The sequence below is a fragment of the Bidens hawaiensis genome, unplaced genomic scaffold (genome assembly GCF_021521415.1).
Source record: "Bidens hawaiensis isolate Kalapana, Puna unplaced genomic scaffold, B.hawaiensis_p1.1 tig00043871_1, whole genome shotgun sequence".
In the NCBI taxonomy this organism is placed as follows: Eukaryota; Viridiplantae; Streptophyta; class Magnoliopsida; order Asterales; family Asteraceae; genus Bidens; species Bidens hawaiensis.
This window is the reverse complement of record NW_027497779.1, coordinates 128,444-151,225: the sequence shown is the minus strand read 5'-3', so window position 1 is coordinate 151,225 and position 22,782 is coordinate 128,444. Positions and strand designations below refer to the sequence as shown.

At 43.8% G+C, this 22,782-nt stretch overlaps 2 protein-coding genes across 2 annotated transcripts; both read left to right on the top strand.

Moving 5' to 3' along the window:
- The first annotated feature begins 6,383 nt into the window (after positions 1 to 6,383).
- LOC143594572 (uncharacterized) lies at positions 6,384 to 22,663 on the top strand. Its single transcript, XM_077073845.1, has 5 exons — positions 6,384 to 6,645; positions 7,454 to 7,608; positions 7,697 to 7,791; positions 20,689 to 21,153; positions 22,178 to 22,663. Exons 1-5 carry the CDS (start codon positions 6,468 to 6,470, stop codon positions 22,191 to 22,193), a joined length of 909 nt encoding a protein of 302 aa, XP_076929960.1. The 5' UTR covers positions 6,384 to 6,467; the 3' UTR covers positions 22,194 to 22,663.
- LOC143594564 (inactive protein kinase SELMODRAFT_444075-like) lies at positions 22,246 to 22,716 on the top strand. Its single transcript, XM_077073838.1, has one exon. It carries the CDS (start codon positions 22,246 to 22,248, stop codon positions 22,714 to 22,716), a length of 471 nt encoding a protein of 156 aa, XP_076929953.1.
- Positions 22,717 to 22,782: the final 66 nt, after the last annotated feature.

Genomic DNA, 22,782 nt, shown 5'->3' with positions numbered 1-22,782 from the left:
TGTAATGAATGGAAGCAATGACCTTCGACAATATGTTTATTTCATCGACCACCATATAGCCGGAAGGTTTAGTTTACCCGCCCTTAGACGAAGGCGAGCATGAAATAAATCACGCCCAGTTAGAAAAACCTAACCGGGGACAAAACACAACTTACATGCTAAGTAACGGACTTTTGAGCCACGATACCTGGTTCAAATGAAACTTACAATTACAAGATGACAACCACAAAAATGAAGGCTACCACGATATTTTGGGGCAACCACTTAGTCCCGTCCTCCCAAAAGAATGTCTGTCTACATCTATATCTATGATATTGAAGAGGTAGGTTCCCGCAAAGCCCAGTTGGACCCACAATATTCACCTTGAAGAGGTACGTCTACGCAAAGACCAACTGGATCCGCAGAACCCACCATGCTCAGAGAGATGAAGACCTTACACGCAGTAAGTCAGCTGTTCCCGCAGGAAAGCCTCCCCTGGTACAGTACCCTGCCTGTCCCCGCAGCTGTGGGTACAAGCCAAGAAGGAAGGCTACCCGCACTAACAGTAAGGCTACACGCATAAGGCATTAACTCTTATACTTCAGCAATGTCACCTGAAGAAGGAATGAGCAGGGCGGGAATATTCCCGCCCAAAAGAGCCAGTCCGTACGCTTCTAGAAGATCTTTTGTACTATACCTACCAAGGTATGGACAAATAGACAAGATCTGACAAAAGCAACCCATGAACCAATCACAGGGTGACAGCTCACTGACAATAGTACGAGGAGGACCACGCTCCAGTACAAAATGTCACTATCAGCCGCTGCCTACCCACCAACTCATATCATGGCACGAACGTAGCCCATAGTTGGTGGAAAAGGAATATTATATACAGCTGGCCGTACCTGCTTGGAAACCTACCTTCGGCTATAAATACTCCAACGCCTTGAAACGGTATCATCATCTTCTCTCTAGCTATTTCTCTCTATATACACTTATATTCAGAGCAATCTAGTCTGATTCTCACGCCGGAGGGTGGTCACAAGGAGGAACCCCCCCCCCCTTCTCAGTGACGAGCTTACGGTGTCTGTTTTGCAGGTCGAGAAGAATAACCATCTTTGCCGGACCTAACCCTCGTGGGAAACATCTACTTAACCCTAAGATTATCTTAATCTGTCGGGGTCACTTAGTGTTTCTTCATTGGCGCCATCCGTGGGTAACAAACTGTGCCATCGGGCGTCCGAAATGTGCCATCGGGCGTCCGAAATGCGATTTTATCCTGATCGTCAACAGCCATGTGGATTTGATGGTACCCTTTATACGCATCAAGGAAGCATTTAAGGTGAAACGGTGCTAATGAATCTACCTTAAGGTCAATTTCGGGTAACGGGTAACAGTCCTTGGGGCATGCTTTGTTTAGGTCTTTAAAATCTATGCACATGCGCCATTGTTTGTTGGATTTTGGTACCATGATGGGATTTGCAACCCATGTTTGATATTTACTAACGCGTACGATGCCTGCGCCAAGGAGTTCCTTGACTTGGGTTTTACACGCGTTAGCCTGCTCAGCACCCATTACGTGACGCTTTTGTATGACCGGCGCAAACGCCGGGTCACACTTGAGCTTATGCTCAGCCTTACTTCGAGGTACTCCAGTCATGTCAGCTGGTGTCCACGCGAAGATGTTGGCATTTTTTTGCAACAAGCGTTTGAGTAAGGTGCGTGTGGGATTAGTGATCGTTGGGCCAATGGTAACGGCCTGGTCAGGGTATTTGCCATTGAAGTCCCATTCTTCTGGCTCAGAGGTGGTTGGTTTAGCCATCTTTGGTTTGGGTTTAGATGAGACAGATGCGATGCATACCTGGGGAATGCCCGTGATCATAGCAACGCCCTCAGCTGTTGGCCATCCCATCATACCATGGACCGAAGACACCACGGCATTAAATCTTGCCATCCCATCTCTCCCGAAGAGAATGTCGTATGTGTGGTGTGGCTTCCTCATTACAACTGTCACACCCCAACCAAAGGCGGCGGAACATGCCGGGGTGCAACGATTGCTCATAAGCGCATGACACTATTTAAAGCGACAATATTTAACAAACTCATTTCATTTCACATCATCGAAAATGTCACATAACCAAATATTCATAACTCAAATACAACAAAATATAACAAAATATAGCAAATCAAATATTGTTCAGTTTTGCTAATATCCTAACGGTATTTGTGACGTTTTCTTCACCGAACTCCATAATCAACCTAGATGCAAACCTGTAACATTTCATAAAATAATGTTTATCAACACAAAGGTTGGTGAGCAATTCATAAGTTTGAACAATAGATATATAGTATGAAAAGCCACAAAACTAGTATACAAAACCATAAATAATAGCTATAAACTTGGATAAATAGTTATCGCTAACAAGTTAGCGACACCCAACTATAAGGGGTTGCCAAATAGTTTAGGATTTTATAGTTATCGTTAATTGCATTACGTTAACGACACCTTGCCATGAGGGGTTGCCAAATGGTCTAGGATTTATAGTTCCACCATCCAAAAGCGATAAACACATAGTCAAATAAGCATAGAACACCAAATCGAGCAATTATTCAAGTAAGGTATACAACAACGTTTGTGGTTTAAGACCCAAGTATAAAACATTTAGTTTAGATAAGTTGAAATGTCACCCCCAAAATAAAAGATAGAAAACGGGGTATGAAGTTACTCACATTCAAGTAATAAACTTGAAAGATTGATTATTTGGAGATTTGCCGGAACGACGAGTTTAACGTATGAAGCCTAAATATAAGAAAGTCTTGGATTTAGAAAGGTTGTCTTGAAGATCTTTAAATAAAATAATTGTTGCAAAAACTAATCAATTAAAGTTCAAGGTTTAAAATGTAACTATTTAAGAATTTATAATAATAACCCTTTTAAAAAAATGTAAGTTTGCTCAAAACCGGGTTAAAGTATCTAACCTTAATATTTACTTAACCAATGTTAAGTAATAAGGTGGGGAAAATGCTAAAATGCATGTTCCATTAGGCTAAAGATACTAAAACGGGTTTTTATCGAGTGTTCGGGTTGTCGGTTCGGGTCTTGAAAAATGGTCAAACCCAAAGTCAACTTTCCAAAATATTAATTGTTATGAGATAACTCATTAAAACATACTAACACTTAACCAAGTATGTAGATCTATTGTTTAGAACTAACAACGCACGTTAAGCGAGTGTTCGGTTTTGTCGGTCCAAGCTATGTTATGAGATCAAGTTGGATCCAACTATTCCAAGTACTTAAGAAAATAATTAAAATCAGTTTGTAAACTATTTTTTTTAAAGAAATATACAAGTCTTGATAACTAAAAACACACTTGTGTGTCTTAAGCGAGTAAAAGTCGGTATAGTTCGGTCTCCATCTCACAAATAGTTCATAGATGGTTTCTACATGCCCAAATATCATAGAACTTGTATATTGGTTTATAAATGATGAAAACTTAAATTTTACAACAAAAAAAGTTAACTACAAGTCTTTTAAGCAAAAGTTTCGGTTTAGTTCGGTTTCCATCTCCCAACGAGTTCATAGATGGATTCAATATGCTTAATATCAAAGAACTTGTAAAAATGATTTTTGAAACTCAAATCTAGCAATAAACATGTTTAAACAACTATTTTAACAAAACTAGTAAACAAAAGTTCGGTTTCCGGTTTGGACTAGTTTCGGTTAAACCGAGGTTAGTCTTATACAAACCCACACCATGGAACTTGTAAATAAGATGAACAAACTAAAGGGTTAGAAGTTAGTCATAAGTGATATGTATAATAAGTTATGTGTGTGTAAATATATATCAAGAACACGAAGTCCTCCATGAAGCCTTGCCTTATGACATTCGAAACTTAACCAACCAAAGTCGGTGAAGTAACAAATAAAGGAAACAAGGGGTGTGTATTATATATATGTTGTACCACCATATTCAAGAGTTAGTAATGTTAGATGAACAAGTTAGAATGAAAGACTATAGTTAGTTTGACTTGAGAAGTCAAAACTTCAAGAATACATAAGAAATAACAACCTTGAATCTATGGAGTTTGAGAGAGTTTTTGGAGATGTAGCAAGAGTAAAATGAAGAAGATGGGTGTGTATATATAGGGAAGGAGTGAAGGGTTGGGTATAAAGATTCTTTTATGGTTTGCATAAAAATGGGTATGTTTAAATGGTCAAACAATGCATAATATAAAAAAATATATATTTTATATATTTTAAATGACAAGATCCAATATTTTATATATTTGAAATGTTCGGGTTACAAACGGGTCGGGTTTACATAACAAAAGTGACCCGAAATTGACGAATGTCACAGGGTCTGATTTGGATCGAGTTTTTTGAATCTTACCGAGTTTGTGCTCACCCCTCACCAAAAATGGTATTTAAATCATAGTCATGACTTTACTAATAAAGCACAAGATATGAAAAATGTCTCACATATTCAAATTGCATAATTGATTTGGCAACAAGAAAATGTTGGTGTGATCAATTAGTGTTATCCTCTCTACGTTTTGGGTATGTTTTTGGTGTGTACGATGTGTAATAATTACAAAACTTAATGTGAAATAAACACTACTCAGCACTAATTAAAGATCATTGATCGGATATTGACATGGTCCAACACTAGTTTAAGACCACTAACCATAATGGCTCATGCATTAGATATTAATTTAGAGTAGTGACTCACACACAAGTAGTGGTATGGTAAATTCTCATAAGTCATTTCAATCACTCAATTTCAATCATTGATATTTCATTTTTCTTAGCTCAATTTTGAAAGTCGTTTGGTTTGTTGTGATGCTTTCCCAAATTACAACACAAATCCAAAATTATTTATAGAACACATATATAAATATTTTATTTTTATTAAAATGTGAATGATTGAAATTAATTCCATTAGTTTGTAAATTAGTCGATGGAATTAGATTGTTCATAACATCAAATGACAAAATTCCCTTCTTCTATCTCCATCACCAAATTAATTATTGTCAATATTAATATATTAGCATTTTTAACTTTTTGTGTGGTAAGACCATCTCCAACTAGGGCATAAATTACTCGAGCCGAGCTAATCTCAAGCTCTAACTCGTTTAACTTACGAGAGCTCGATAAGTTAAATTTGCTCGATAGGTGAAAGTCAAGATAATTTATTAAATAATATTAAATAAACTTATTTAGGCTAAAACTTGGACTCGGACACATTAATTCGAGCTTCTAGTTAGCCAATTTCAAATAACGGACAAACAACTTTACTTGTTTACGCTCATTTCTCCAACAGTCTAACAAAAAGGGCTCACTCGCGACTCCTTTTTACTCCACCTTACCAACTACCCTACCCGACCTCATAATTCAAATTTTGAATCACGGGTGTTCATTATTCTAATCAGACTTAACTTCACTTAACTAACATCATACCTGAAAGAATATGCTCTCATTAATTATAACATAAAGTGTTCTTCTAGGTAATGTAGCTTAATAAATGTGTGTATAAATATGCACCAATCAAATAGAGTAAACAATTAACCAAGCTCCCAATTTTATCCTATCATTGACTCATTATTTTTGGCATTTTACACAACTGTGGGACACCCTTGTCTCTACTTTAAACATCATATCCGTTTCAAAGGTTTTGTCTTTATTATATCTGCTCACTCATTTCTGTTTTCTGATACTTCTTTACACAGAATTACATGCCTCTATTGCCTTAAAAAGTTTGCAGCCTTTTGTTCATGCATTTGTTGTGAAATCTTGACAAAAAAGTGGCTTCAAGATACCTTTTTTAGCTCTGGTTTTGTAAAAAGTTATGACCTTTTTGTGTTTTTTAGAATCAAGAAGTAATATTTGTTGATGGGTGTTTGATGGTTTGGTTAAAAAGACATTTTTGGAAAGTGGGTGTGTTTTTGTTTGGTAAATCTTGATGTTTTTTGTTGCATAAATAGTGAAAGTCAAAAGCTTTCTTGAAAAATGATGAAAAAGATTGTATCTTTCGGTGTGTGTGTTTAGTGATTTGAAGAATTAAGAGAATTGTGAAGTGGGGTTTGTTCATGTCGGGCGAAGCTAGTTGTCTGCTTACCTGCCTCGATTGGTTATTAGATTTTTAAGCTTTGAAAAAAAAAGATAATTTTTTTTGGGCAAATCTTGATGTTTTAAGGCACACACAGTCAAAAGGTACTGTGTTTTTTTAATATTTTTTTGGTTTTCTTGAAAAATGATGAAAAAGATTGTATCTTTTGGTGGGTGTTTAATGATTTGAAGAATCGGGGTTTGTTCATTTTGGACGCAGCTTGTTGCCTGCTTACCTGCCTTGGATCGACTAGTCATTAGATTTTTAAGCTTTGGAAAAAAAAATTGGGCAAATCTTGATGTTTTAAGGGGCACACAGTGAAAGTGTACTGTGTGTTTTTTTTAATATTTTTTTGGTAAACTTTTGTTGGTTTTCTTGGAAATGATGAAAAGGCAAAGGAGTGGTGGAGATAGAGATGATGTAGGAGAGAGAGTTGTGCTTATTGTTGTGAAAGCATCAAGAGAAATATCAAGAAATGCTTTGATTTGGGCTTTGACTCATGTGGTTCAACCTGGTGATTGTGCTAAATTGCTGGTGGTCATCCCTGCTCCCAATTCAAGTAATATATTTTTTAACTTTAAGCACATTAATATGTATCTTTGTTTTTGTTTAATATTAGAGTTTATAAGTTCTTTTTATCATCTTGCAAAAGTGTAAGTTTATTGAGCTGAAATCTATGCAGTCAATATCGGTAATTTCTCGGCTATCGGTTCTCATGCGAAATATCAGTCGGAATATCGGTACAAATAATATCCTGATATCAATGTTTTAAGTCTTAAATTTCAACTTTAGTGTTTTGAGTCTTAATCAGTTCCTACTTGCTACAACTGTTAGCGTTTTGCAAGTTGCCAGAGGATAATTTTGTAATAGTAGGAGATAAGGAGAGTATACTGAATTGTTAGTGTTAAACTGCTATATATATAAATTTTGCATGATACTAAAATCACCGATATCCCACCACGATAACCGATAACTCAAATATCGATCAACCGATATCCGATATTTTTCCGCATTAACTGCTTGAGTTCATCTACCATGCATGTGAGCTTGAGTTCAGAAATTATATTACTATTTTGCAATTAAAACGATGCGTGTTTACGGTTTTAATATATATATATAGGTCGGATGGGCGGACGGGTCAAAAGATTTCCTTTTGTCTTTTGGTTATTACCGAACAAATTTTAAGTAGAGAAACTGCATGAGCATTTCTATATAGTGTTACATAACTGCATAATGTATCACATTTAAAGCGACAGGTTACATGTGTTTATGTGGTTCTTGTAGTTCTTTATTCGTAATATATAGTTTTTTTTTTCTTAACATTGACCAAAATCTATGAACTAAATGCTATTCTTGAAATTGTTTAGGTCGTAAATTATGGAAATTTTCGAAGTTCAACAGCGATTGTTCGACGGGGAAATGGAAAAATCTTTCGGGTGATTTTAAGGATCACAAGGAAGATATCACTGAATCATGCACTCAAATGCTGCTTCAGTTACATAACATATATGATTCTGACAAAGTAAGCCTTGTTGAGTGTTTTTACTTTTTCTTGTTATTTTTGAGATTTTTTTTAAAAAAAATTAATAATGTTTGATGTTTTTTGATAGGTTAAGATGAAGATTAAGGTTATTTCTGGTACCCTGTGTGGAGAGGTGGCTGCTGAAGCAAAGAAAACTCACACACAGTGGGTTGTTTTGGATAGGTGAGTGCATATCTTTATTACAAACTGTATAAAATAAACACATAATAATAATAATAATAATAATAATAATAATAATATATGTTTATTAACAAAACTAGGGGTGAGAATTCCAGACACGACCTGTAATACGATATGAACATAATATTATTTGACTTGTCATACAGACCATGCTTAATAAATAAGTCATATTTGGGCTGACATGTTTAACTAGTTTCGTTAAATGGCTGGTGTTCAGGTTAATTTGTTTAACCTGTTTAATTAAACAATATGTTTAACCCATTTGTCACAACCTATTTATAATTTGCGCCCATCGACACGCTTGACTTGTATATATGTAAGCATAATTAGTATTTATCACAATATTAACTTTATTAATAAAACTAAGATGGCAGTTCCAGACGTGATCTGTGACGCTATATGAAAATAATCAGGTTTTAAGTTGTGATTCATAACATATTTGAAGAGGTAGGTCCCAGCAGGGCTCAGTTGGTCCCGCATGACTCACCTTGAACAGGGATGTCTGCGCAAAGACCATCTACTCCCGCAGGACCCACCATGCTCAGAGAAGCCTACGCGCAGTATGCAAGCTGCATACGCAGGGAAAAGCCTCCCAATGGTAAAGTAACCCGCCTGTTCCCGCAGTTGCGGATACAAGCCATCAGGGAAGGCTACCCGCACAGCATAGCTACACGCATAAGGCTTAACACTTACAAATATTCAGTGTCACCTGAAAGAATGAGCAAAGGCGGGAGGGGGAAAACTCCCGCCAAAATGGGCCAGTCCGTATGATGGAGGATCTTTTGCGTGATACCTGGCGAGGTAAAGACAAAAGATCTGACCAAGAATGCGACAGCTCACTGACAGCAGCGTGGCAGACAGCACGCCACTGCACTGTGACCAATAGCCGCCGCCTGCTCACCAACTCCTGCCAGAGCACGTGCCTAGCCTGCAGTTGGTAGAAGACGAAGAGTGCACGGCACGCCTGCTCTATGTCAGACGCTACCTGTCCACCACTCACAGGCAAGGCACATGCATAGGTTACAGTTGGTAGCGTGTTGGGCCGGCTAAACCCCTTGGATACCCACCTTCGGCTATAAAAGACAGCAAATGGTATTATCATTTCATCATCTACTATCTCGTATAACTTACTTGATAACTGCTCTAATAGTATTCATATACTTTTATATTCAAAGAGCAATATAGACTGATTCTCACGCCGGAGGGTGGTCACAAGGAGGAACCCCCCCCTTCTCAGTGACGAGCTTACGGTGTCTGTTTTGCAGGTTCCCTGAAGTACAACTTACTCTGCTGGACCTAACCTTCGTGGGAAACATTACTTAGCCCCCAGATTACCTATAATCTGCCCGGGGTCACTTAGTGTTTCTTCATTGGCGCCATCCGTGCATAAAAGCTAGAACTACATCTTTCTCCAGTTTTTCAAAACTTCCAAGATGACTAGAGAAACTCCGGTAACCACAACCCCAGCCACTGGGGTAAACACCGGCAACACAATGTTTACAAACACTACCCCAGCCACCCAAGCTGGGGGAAGTGAAGTACATTTTACGAACACTACCCCAGTCACTCATGTAGGGGCAAGTGGAGTAAATATTCCACTGGGATTCACTGATGCCCAGCTGGAAAAACGAACTCGAGCCCCTCGCCAAACACTTGATCAAGTGAAGGCATGGGCCGAGGCACGTCAAAGAGAATTTCAGGCTGAGTTGGAAGAACGCTTGCGTTCAGTCCAACAAGCTGAGGAATTCGGTAGTACTCGCCAGCACCTCAACATGAGTAGTGAATGCGAGTACTCAGACGACGAGAGGGAAGACTCCGACACCGACGCGAACCCTCGCCATAGGGCGAAAGGGAAGCGTAAGGAAACGGACCCCCAGCCAAAAAGGAATTTTGGGGAAGCATTCCAACCAGTCACGGAGAAAAGCTCGCGTGACTTCTCCAAGGCCTTTAGACCTACTGCCACAAACGCAGGAAGGTCAAAATTTGCTAGGGACATTGCAGAAGCAATCGCCCCGAGGAGTGCCAAACAAATGTCCAACATTGGCACATACGATGGTCTATCCGACCCAGATGACCATCTGAACAGGTTCATTGCGGGGGCAACCGTCAGTAACTGGACGGAGCCCACGTGGTGCTACATGTTCCAGATGACTCTGGTAGGAGCAGCCAGAGCATGGTTTGACCGTTTACCGGTCCACCACATTTATGACTGGGCAGACTTCCAGAACAAGTTCAGTCAACAGTTTAGTCAACAGAGGAAGCACACTGAGGAGCAGTGGACGATCCTCAACTGTGTGAGAGAAGAGGATGAATCCTTACTGGACTTCATCACCCGCTTCAACTCCAAGAAGCTGAGTCTGGGCAACGTCAGCGAAGACCTCGTTCGCGCCGCTTTCATTCAGGGCGCTGAGTACCCAGAACTTATCCGCACTTTGACGGGTAAAGACGGCATGCCATCCACATGGGATGCCATAATGACGGCAGCCAAGCGCTTTGCCGAAACGGAGAAACAGCTGGGAAGAGATCTCCCCCAGAATACAAACCTCTACACACAGAGGACAAGGGAGAACAATGTGAGAGCCGCCCGGCTAAACAAAAAGAGGCGGCAAGGTATTTGGCAGTCAAGGATTAACTTTGACACCCCCTCAAGCTCTCGCCCTCTGGTTGGCGGAAGGGACAACACGCACCCTTCCAACCGGAAGAACCGTTGGACGCCACTCACCAAGAGCGTCACGGAGATATTTGCCACGGAAAAACTGCCATGGCCAAAAGCCCCAGCGATCCGACAGAAACCCAATGCGGATCAAAGCAAGTCTTGTGACTTCCATGGGACAAAGGGCCACAGCACTGAGGAGTGCACATCCTTGAGGGACATCGTCGAGACATTCGTCAAGGATGGGAGGTTGCAACACCTCGTGGCATCTATCAAGAAAGGGGGAAGAAACGACAACAGGTACAGGGGTAACGGACGTAAGCCCGTCGACATCAGCATCAACATGGTCCATGGTAAGGTCAGAGGAAGAAAGAGACCGATGACCGAGCCATGCGCATGGAAGGAAGCAGAAGTGCGCTTCCCGCGAGTGCCGGGAGGCCCAAACAAAGAAGGCCCCATTGTCATTAAAAGCCAGCTGGGGCACTACATCACCTCCCGCACACTCGTTGACAATGGCGCATCGTCGACAGTGATGTACAGGCAGTTCTTCGACAAGCTCGACGATGAAGACAAGGAACGCCTGGAGACGGTCTACGCTTCAATGGAGGGGTTTGACGGCAGCATGAACACTCCCTTGGGCATCCTATCTTTCCCCGTCACTCTCACCGATGGGAATTATTCACGCACGGAGGATGTGGATTTTGTTGTAATGAAAAAACCACATCATACGTATGACATCCTATTCGGGAGAGACGGGATGGCAAGATTCAACGCCGTGGTATCCTCAGTCCACGGCATGATGGGATGGCCAACAACTGACGGCGTAGCGATGATCACGGGCATTCCCCAGGTATGCATCGCATCTGTCTCTTCTAAACCCAAACCGAAGATGGCCAAACAAACCATCACTGAACCTGAACAGTGGGCATTCAATGGGAAATATCCTGATCAGGCCGTTACCATTGGCCCGACAATTGTTGATCCAACACGCACCTTACTCAAGCGCTTACTGCAGCGAAACGCAGACATCTTCGCGTGGACACCAGCCGACATGACTGGTGTACCCCGGAGTAAGGCAGAGCATAAGCTCAAATGCGATCCGGCCGTTACGCCGATCGTACAAAAGCGCAGAGTAATGGGGCCCGAGCAAACCAACGCGTGCAGAACCCAAGTCAAGGAACTCCTTGATGCGGGCATCGTGCGCGTTAGCAAATATCAAACGTGGGTTGCAAATCCCGTAATGGTACCGAAGAATAACAAACAATGGCGCATGTGCATAGATTTCAAAGATTTGAACAAAGCATGCCCCAAAGATTGTTATCCGTTACCAGAAATTGATCTCAAGGTGGATTCAGTGGCACCATTTCGCCTTAAATGCTTCTTGGATGCGTATAAGGGGTACCATCAAATCCACATGGCTGTAGATGACCAGGACAAAACCGCCTTTCGGACGCCCGATGGCACATTTTGTTATAAAATGATGCCATTCGGACTTAAGAACGCCGGGTCCACGTACCAACGACTAATGGACAAAGAGTTTCACGCCCAAATTGGGAGAAACTTGGAAGTCTATATGGATGATTTGGTCATCAAAAGCCCCGAGCCAGAGGCGATGTTGAAAGACATTGAGGAAACTTTCAACACGCTCAGAAAGATAAACATGAAGCTCAACCCGAGCAAGTGTTCATTTGGGGTGGAAGAAGGGAAGTTCTTGGGAGTCATTATTACTAAAGATGGCTTCAGAGCGAACCCTGAAAAAGTCGAAGCCATTGTCAAAATGGAATCACCTACCACCATAAAACAGGCTCAAACACTGAACGGACGACTAGTCGCGCTTAACCGCTTTTTGGCAAACCATGCGGATAGGTCGTTCCCATTTGTGTCAACACTAAGAAATTGTTTAAAGAAAACGCACTTCCGCTGGACACCAGAAGCGGAAGCAGCTTTCCAGGAGATTCGATCACGCCTGATCGAACTCCCAACACTCACAGCACCACAAGCGGGAGAGGAGTTAATCCTATACCTCTCCGCAACAGATAGAGCAACCGGGGCAGTCCTGCTTGTAGAACGAAAAGGCATCCAGATGCCAATCTATTATGTTAGCCGCGTGCTGGCAGACGCGGAAACCCGGTACTCTACCCTGGAAAAACTGGTCTTGGCACTTATACACGCTTCACGCAGGTTGAGACGATATTTCCAGGGTCACCCAATCACTATTCTCACCAACTTCAAACTCTCAAATGTTCTAGGCAAACCCGAGTTATCGGGACGCCTAGCCAAATGGGCAATTGAATTGGGAGAATATGCGATTCAATACAAGCCGAGACCAGCCATTAAAGGCCAGGTCCTGGCTGATTTTATTGCAGAAGTCCCCGCTGCGCGGGAGAAAGAGTGCCAGGAGGAGGTTCAACCCTCCCCAGCACACGAAATCGATGAGGTCTGGCGACTCTACACTGATGGAGCAGCTAGTAACGAGGGTTCAGGCGCAGGGTTAAAATTAACAAACCCAGCAGGCCAGGAATATACTTATGCTATTCGGCTGGATTTCCCAAGTACGAATAACGAAGCTGAATATGAAGCATTCCTGGCCGGATTGAGGATTGCGCGTAAAATGGGTGTAAAAAATTTGGAAGCCCATGTAGATTCCATGCTAGTGGCAAACCAAATAAACGGGACGTACACGGCTGTGAATGACACAATGGCCCTGTACCTCGCCCAGGCCAAAGCCATCATGCGCGATTTTAATGATTGTAAAGTGATACATGTCAAGCGCAGCGAAAACAAATCTGCGGATGCGTTAAGTAAGCTTGCATCACTGGCCTTCACCCACTTGGGAAAGGACATCCGCGTGGAACTCCTCGAAACACCATCAGTCCCGCACAAGGAAATTTGTGTCATCCAAACCGGTACAGAAACATGGATGACCCCAATAATAAAATACCTTGAAGCAGGAACGTTACCACAGTCGAAGTCACAGGCAAGAAAACTACGCTGTAAAGCACTGAATTATCAGCTGGTCAATGACACCCTTTACAGACGTAACTTTCTTGGCCCATTGTTAAGATGCGTAGACAACCAAGATGCTGACTACCTCCTAAGGGAGGTTCACGAAGGCATCTGTGGAGTACACGCAGGCCCCCGCGCTGTGGTAGCCAAGCTAAACAACGCGGGATACTTCTGGCCGGGTATGCATATGGACGCGTTGGCATACATCAGAAAATGCAAATCTTGCCAGCTTTACGCACCCAACACGCATCGCCCGAAAAATGAACTTGTTCCTGTCACTTCCTCGTGGCCATTTCAGAAGTGGGCCATTGACGTGACAGGCCCATTTCCAACAGCAGCTGGGAATGTTCAGTTCCTAGTGGTAGCCATTGACTACTTCACCAAATGGATAGAAGCGAAACCTTTAGCCCAAACAACCGCAAAGCATATCAAAAAATTTATTTGGGAATTTATTATTTGTCGTTTTGGACTTCCACAGAATTTGGTAAGCGACAATGGCACCAACTTTGCTGACAAGAAGCTACAGCAGTGGCTGAAAGAACTTCAAATCACCCACACCTTTACCTCAGTGGCACACCCGCAAGGTAACGGTGAGGTGGAAAGAGCAAACAAGAGCATCGTCGAAGGCATCAAGAAAAGACTCTTGGAACACAGATCCGGCTGGGTGGACGAGCTTCCGCACGTCCTTTGGGCAAACAGAACGCTGAAGAAGACCAGTACGGGAGAAACCCCGTTCAGTCTCACTTATGGCACTGAAGCCATGATCCCAGTCGAAATCGGTTTACCCTCACCAAGGGTCTTAATCCAACCAGAAGACAATGATGCGGAAAGACGGTTAGACCTTATGCTAACCGAAGAGCGCAGAGACTTAGCCGCCGTGCGTGAAGAAAACTACAAACGACAAATGCAAAAGTACTACAACACGCGGGTAAAACTCTGCAACTTCAAGGAAGGAGACTACATACTGCGTAACAACGAGGCTTCGAACCAACAACGCCCAGGAAAGCTGGCCCCGATTTGGGAAGGGCCATACATTATCAAAGAAGTTCTGGGAAAGGGCGCGTACCGGCTCGAAAAGCTCGATGGCACTCCCATCCCTAGAACATGGAATGGAGCTCAATTACGCAAATGTTATATGTAGATCAATTCCAACTTGTAAAGAAAAGGCCTAGAGCCACTTCTAATGGAAATGATTCTCCTTACATGATGTATTGATAGCTTGTAACCTATGAACTTCCCTTACGGGAAGAAGTAGTTGCGTGTGGAAGGCGGCAATACCCGCATAAACACAACGCCAAAATGTTAAAAAGTTCTAAGGAAAACCTACACGCAGGTCAGATGAAGGTAAAGTTTAGCCATCCTTGTAAGTGCAAGTGACGGTCTTACCCGCACAATCACGAACAAGGAAGCCAAACTTAACTTACCATCTACCACGTTAAAAGGTTAACTTATGAACACTTAAAAAAGGAGAGGAAAAACCTACACGCAGGTCAGATATAGGTCTAAAGTTAAAGCCATCCTACTAAGTGCAAGTGACGGTTACACCCGCACAATCACGAAAGAGGAAGCGAAAACTTTAGTCCATTATCAACCACGTTCAAAGGTTTAACTTAATGCCTTAGAAATTTCGAAAAGGAAACCTACACGCAGGTCAGATAGAGGGTAAAGATTAGCCATCCTACCAAGTGCAAGTGACGGTTTTACCCGCACAATCACGAAGGAGGAGGCGAAACTTTAACCCATCATCAACCACGTTCAAAGGTTCTTATTCTAAACACTTGGAAAATTGCTAAATCAAACTAAGTATGCAAGTCATAAGTTTATAAAGCAAGGAACCCAAGGAAGGAAATAACAATCTTATACGCAAAGAGATTAATATTTCACAATCAATTACAAGAATGGCTGGGTAACTACCCGCCTAAAAGAAATCTATACAAAGCTAAGTCTATCCTAGCAGCGGGAAGGGATCTTCAGGATCAGGCTTCAGGGCCACCTCCGCTTGGGCCAGCACCATCAGAGCGCGGCTGCCCAAGGAAAGCCTTAAGGATGTTTAGCCCATCATCAGCAGCAGCAGCTTCATTCACCTTCTCCACCACTGGATGCGGGAAGGCAGCGTACTGGTTCACAGCTTGGTCATAAGCAGCTTCAGTGTTAACATTGAATAAAGGGAAGTTGGAGGGCGGAAAGCCTCTCTCAGCAAACCCTAGACCAAGCAGGAAGCCAGTCTTCTGCCCATCCTCATGAGAAGCGTTGAGGGCTGCGCTCATCGCATCGTCATAAGAGGTCTCTGAAAGGACCTGACGCACAACCTACAAAAGAATTAAAGTTAGAACATTTTCTAATTACGAGCAGAAAGCGTAAAGAAAAAGAGGATACCTGAGGCAACGCTTCTCGAAGCAGCCATTGGAGGGTAGCTTGACTTTCTTTGTAAGCACGTTCGGCTCCGCTTTTATCAAGGTTGGCAAGTTGAATTTCCTTGGCGGCAGCTTCTTCGACGCTTTGAAGTTTCCTCTCAGTGCGGTCAAGCACCCCCCTCTGGTCAAGGATCTCTTGCAGCTTCTTGGCATCTTCCATTGCCAAGGCGTCATGAGCATGTTGAAGAGCTTTTAATTTGCATTTAAGCTGCTCATTCTCTTCGCGAAGCGGCTCAGCAACAGCTTCAGCCTTGGCAGCCCTCTCAGTTGAGTTTCGCGCTGTCTCCTTAGCCAGCCGAAGCTGTTCATTCACAGCTTGGGCAGCCTTGGAGCGGGCCTCGAGTCGCGCCTGGACTTCAACTTCGAGGGCCTTGAATGCCTTCTCCTTCTCGGCTGCGGCAGCGGCCAACTGCCGGTTCTCCTCCCGAAGAGCCCGCGCTTCAGATACATCTTTGGCGCGAGCTGCTTTTAACTTGTCGTTTTCACGACAAAGCAGCTCGACGCGGGGCTGCGTCCGGGCCTGGAGAACCCGAAGCTCATTGGTTAGCCTACACTCTTGGTAGCTAGCCATGGCTTCCCCCAACGCACCAGGAGGAGCAGCGTGGCGAGCCCAGTCCACGCACTCCACAGGGGTGCGAAGGGTTGTTCCTCGGCGTATGTTCCATCTTGGAACATACACTTCATTGGAATCCGACACTGCAAAAGAAACAAAGGCAGTTAGGAAAAGATGACAAAAATATACAAAGAAAAAAGAACCCTACGTACCTGTAGGGTCAATAACAGGCCGATAGCCGCCAAACCCATCACCTGAACCTAAAGGAAATCCATCCAACAGGTCAGGCAGACGGGAAGGTGGCATAGATCGGCGGGAAGCCCGGCGCGTACCTGATGGTCCGGCCGTCGGTGCCGTTGGCGCAGGTATAGTGGCAACCGCCGTGGTAGCCATTGTTGGCGCCGACTGCTCAGCAACAGTAACCGCCGGCTCCGTGAAAGATGCTGTAAAAACTGCACTCACGGCCGGAGGAGACACCTTCGCAGCTGGAACAGCCTCAGGAAGGCTGGAACCAGCGGAAGCAAGCGTAGACGCTTGGGTCGACGCCTCGGGAAGGCTGACCGAGCCTACCGTCATTGGCGGGGGAATACTTACTCCAACTCCACCCTGGAATGCGTCAACATCCGCACCTGCACGAGCAAAAGTGTTAGAAAAATTTATTCGAAACAAATCTAGACAAGAATTATGGGGGTACTTACGGGGTCTCTTGAGCTTGAACGCACGGACGAGCGGGGGCGAACCCGATGGAGCCGGCCTCTTAACACCGGTAACCGTCGTCGTCGCTGCCTCCCCGGAGGTAACACCTGCAGCCTCCGGAACGGTGGTCTCTTCACCACCGGGCTTCCCCGCCACCTCTGCATTATCTGACTCCGAGTCAGATAGGACTACCGGGTCGGCCGTAGAGGCCACCTTCTCCTTGCCTTTCCCGACGGCAGCCTTTTTCTTCCGCACCAGCGGAGGACCTTCTGCGGATTCCTCAGAAGAAGAAATGTCATGAACTCCAGCAGCAGGCACAGCATTGAGAGGATCAGGGTAGAAGATAGGCTTACCTGGCCGTCGGTGGCTCAGGATCTCTTGGCCTGGCGGGTAAACCTCCACGAACCGACCCGCAGTCTGCTCTAAGATGGGCAACTCGTTCTCGTCCAGAGCACGAGTACCCATCCGCGCAGGACCATCTTCCTCCCGCGGATTCAGGAGCGATTGAAGATCGTTACCCTCTGAAATCAACAAGAAAGTTAGAAAAAATCGTAGTCAGCAAAAAGAAACAAGACATACCATAAGGGGTAGAGTTCGAACCATATTCAAGGACGATCGGAACCTTATCCGCATTCGCCGCCTTCCACACCCGGCTCATCCCCAGCATCACCATCGCCGACTCTGGAAAACGGAAAACCGGGGACTGGACCCGGGATATCTTCGCGAACCATTCCGCCTCCTCGTAGTTGATGGCGGGAAGGTTCGGAAGCGGCTGGCCATTCTTGAACTTCATGGCAATGGGGATGGCTCGAGCGGATATGAAGAAGAACTCTCTCCTCCATGAGCGAAGACTCCGCTCGGTGGCACAAATCTTTAAACCCTTGATACGGGTTGTAAGAGTGTACCACCCTTGGATGCACCTCCAAGTATAGAAGGTCATCAGGCGGTCAACGAGGGGCTCAAGGCCCAGTATCCGGCACACCCACTCAAAGTGCCGGACCTTGGCAATAGCCATGGGGTGCACCTCTGTCAAGTGCACACCGTGCCTCTCTAGGACACGGTACACAAACTTTGTCAACGGAAACCTAAGGTTCCCATAGACAAAGAATGCAGCATAAACCCCGATCTTGCCACTTGGGGCATCGTACACAGTATGGTGGGGCTCAGGAAACTCAGGCTCGAGAGACTCGAGCATGAACTTCCTGACGATATACTGGTACAGCTCGGCAGGAAGAGAACACTGGCATTCACCAGCAGTCTTCTGGTCATCAGCATCGTGAGAAGACATGGTGGAAGAAAGAAGAGATTTCGGAATAATGCTTTACTGAAAAAGAAATTCGCCGGAAATTACTTGAGAAGAAGAGATGAAAGTGGAAAGTGTGAATTGCAAATAACCTTCTCCCCCTTTATATAGTAATCGCAATTAATGCGATGCATTTAATACGGAAGAAAGAGAAAGCAAAGGTGCAATGACACTATGACGCGTGGCAAAAACAAACTGGCAACAGCTGTCAAAAGGACGTGTGCCAGAGATTTCGCGGCCACGCGCCCGAAATCCCGTGCCCACGCGCCTGAAAAAGCAACTGGAATGACCACATAATGTCATGTCGCCATAACTTCTGGCACGTCCTGACACAGTCAGAAGAAACCGTCGCACAACGTTTGAGGTATTGGGTTGTTATCCATCCACCAACCCTTCAAATTTCAAAATTTAAAAATTTGAAGACTTAAGGTTCAAAAAATAAGCGGGAAAATACCCCTTACCTTGGCAAACAAGTAACCATAAGCCGGGTGTGGGTACAGTGTAAAGGCAAAACCCTTCACATACCTAACACCCGCAGGGAATTGAAGCCAAAATATTTGGCAACCAAGTAACCATAAGACGGGTGCGGGTACAGTGTAAAGGCAAAACCCTTCACATACCTAGCACCCGCAGGGAATGGACGCCAGGAATACCTTGGAAGTAAAGTAACCGTAAGACGGGTGCGGGTACAGTGTAAAGGCAAAACCCTTCACATACCTAGCACCCGCTGAGAATTGAAACCAAGAAGGATCTTCTGGGCAATGCTTGCGGAAGCGGAAATAACATCCCCGCATAGCGGGAACATCGAGTACTACGTTGTTTGAGGCTCCAAGATGGAATTGGTGGTTTAAACATAATTGATCACTATGTTCAAAACCTACCAGAACCACAGGGAGAATCCGCACAACTAAGACTCAGTGCTCCTGACTTGCGAGGAGGTTACAGACCTACCCGCATCATACCCAAAGACCAAGCAGGAAACTCGGGAATTTCTGCAAGTGACAAGGACTTCCGCGGGAAGAACCCCCATGGAAAACCTTACAAAAACCCCTTTTCAAAACCCTTTGCTTAAGTCCAAAAGTTCACCTCACTTTATTAGACATTCATGAGAAGAACATTGGACTGGGGGGACTTGAAGAGGTAGGTCCCAGCAGGGCTCAGTTGGTCCCGCATGACTCACCTTGAACAGGGATGTCTGCGCAAAGACCATCTACTCCCGCAGGACCCACCATGCTCAGAGAAGCCTACGCGCAGTATGCAAGCTGCATACGCAGGGAAAAGCCTCCCAATGGTAAAGTAACCCGCCTGTTCCCGCAGTTGCGGATACAAGCCATCAGGGAAGGCTACCCGCACAGCATAGCTACACGCATAAGGCTTAACACTTACAAATATTCAGTGTCACCTGAAAGAATGAGCAAAGGCGGGAGGGGGAAAACTCCCGCCAAAATGGGCCAGTCCGTATGATGGAGGATCTTTTGCGTGATACCTGGCGAGGTAAAGACAAAAGATCTGACCAAGAATGCGACAGCTCACTGACAGCAGCGTGGCAGACAGCACGCCACTGCACTGTGACCAATAGCCGCCGCCTGCTCACCAACTCCTGCCAGAGCACGTGCCTAGCCTGCAGTTGGTAGAAGACGAAGAGTGCACGGCACGCCTGCTCTATGTCAGACGCTACCTGTCCACCACTCACAGGCAAGGCACGTGCATAGGTTACAGTTGGTAGCGTGTTGGGCCGGCTAAACCCCTTGGATACCCACCTTCGGCTATAAAAGACAGCAAATGGTATTATCATTTCATCATCTACTATCTCGTATAACTTACTTGATAACTGCTCTAATAGTATTCATATACTTTTATATTCAAAGAGCAATATAGACTGATTCTCACGCCGGAGGGTGGTCACAAGGAGGAACCCCCCCCTTCTCAGTGACGAGCTTACGGTGTCTGTTTTGCAGGTTCCCTGAAGTACAACTTACTCTGCTGGACCTAACCTTCGTGGGAAACATTACTTAGCCCCCAGATTACCTATAATCTGCCCGGGGTCACTTAGTGTTTCTTCAATATTCAATAAGCAAGTCATATTTAGGTTGACTTGTTTACCCGACTTCATTAAACGGGATGCATTCATTTTAATATGTTTAACCCGTATAATTAAACAAACTGAAAAAATGTGTCCGAGTTAAAGTTGATATATTTTACATTAACCCAATCCGCTTATTTGGTTTCCTGTTTTCTTGACTTCTTGTCACAGGAACCTGAAAAAAGAGGCGAAAGCATGCATGGAAGAGCTAGAATGCAACATAGTCATGATGAAAAACACTCGACCGAAAGTCCTTCGCTTAAACTTAATCGGATCACCAACAAAAGAACCCGAAAACACTAGTTCTTGTTCACAAACTCCTGCAGTTTCCTTAAACCAAACCGAAACCATTTGGAACACAACCAAAGTCCCAAATGTAACCCCTGCTAGTAGTCCCGAACACTCGTCCTTCACCACGAATGACCGCAACACCTCTTCATTATCAAGTTTAGATCTAGAGTGTTCCCCATTTTTGGTAGTGGATCATGTTTGGGATACACAAAAAGACGAGGAATCTGATTCCGATAACGAAAACTTGAGCTCGTCGCCCTCGAATACCGATGTTCTTAGTTCCTCTGGCGAGTTTGGGCAAGTCAATCCGATTACTGACAGTACCCAGAAATTTTTTTCACGAGGGTAGGAAATTTTTGGGTCGGTTGAATATCGCTATACAGTACTTTTTTCTCGAGCCCTTTTTTTAAAAGCTCGAGCTTGCGAGTTGTTTTTAAAGCTCGGGCTTGGCTTGTTTTTTATTTATTAATTACTTATACACATTTTTAACTTTTTTAACTATTTTAAATATTTTGAGAAAAACCTTAAATGAGCCTAAGCTCAGTTCGAGCTCGTGTCGTACCTTAAACGAGTCAGATTTATTTATTAATTAACGTATACGCATTTTAAAATATTTTAAATATTTTAAGAAAATCCTTAAACGAGCCTAAGCTCGTTTCGAGCCTTTTTTTTAAAAGCTCGAGCTTGCGAGTTGTTTTTAAAGCTCGGGCTTGGCTTGCTTTTTTATTTATTAATTAACTTATACACATTTTAAACTATTTTAAATTTTTTTGAGAAAAACCTTAAATGAGCCTAAGCTCGGTTCGAGCTCGTGTCGTACCTTAAACGAGCCAGATTTATTTATTAATTAACGTACACGCATTTTAAACTATTTTATATATTTTAAGAAAAACCTTAAACGAGCCTAAGCTCGGTTTGAGCTTGTGTCGTACCTTAAACGAGCCAGATTTATTTATTAATTAATTAACGTATACACATTTTAAACTATTTTATATATTCTAAAAAAACCTTAAACGAGCCTAAGCTCGGTTCGAGCTCGTGTCGTACCTTAAACAAGCCAAAGCTCGACTCGAGCTCAGCTGTGCAGTGTGAAACTAATACATAGAAGTCCAAAAGAGGTCAAACTTAAAAATATACAAAGCTCGTTAAGGCACGACTCGTGAGCCTAAATGAGCTTCCCATACAAGGCTCCAGCTCGAGCTCAATAACTAAACGAGATTCATTTGAAGCTCGGGTCTGACTCAATATCGAAAACCTCGACTAGTTTTCACTCCTAGGATTTTAACGAGTATATAACACTAAACTTTTTTTTTATGGTGGGCGGGTCTCCCCCCCCCCCCCCCCCCGCCCCCGCCTTCTTTCATTGTAGGTCCGCCACTTATTAAAAACGCGCCACGTGTGATATTCTCCAAGATTGACCACCGGCCCGAAAAGTCAATGGAGACGGAGACGAAACTAGTCCCATTAACGAGACACCGACCACACGAACCTCCTTCGTTATGTTCAATCTGTCAGCACAAAGCTCCAGTCTTTGGTAAACCACCAAGACAGTTTGCTTTTACTGAGCTCGAAGAGGCTACAAATGGGTTCTCGGGGTCTAACTTTTTAGCCGAAGGTGGGTTCGGGTGCGTGCACCGAGGGGTTTTAAAAGATGGTCGAATGGTTGCGGTCAAACAACATAAAGTGGCTAGTTCACAAGGTGACAATGAGTTTTATTCAGAAGTTGATGTTTTAAGCTGTGCACAACATAGGAATGTTGTGATGTTGATCGGGTTTTGTGTGGAGGATCGTCGACGGTTGCTTGTTTACGAGTTTTTATGTAACGGGTCTTTAGATTCTCCCCTTTACGGTACGCATTCTCTCTCATTTTTTTTTGTTAAACGAGAGCCTGAATTAAGCTGGAGTTAAATGAGTTCTCTTATTGAACTCCAGCTGACTCGTGAGCCTATTATTTATATACTTTTTATATTGCAT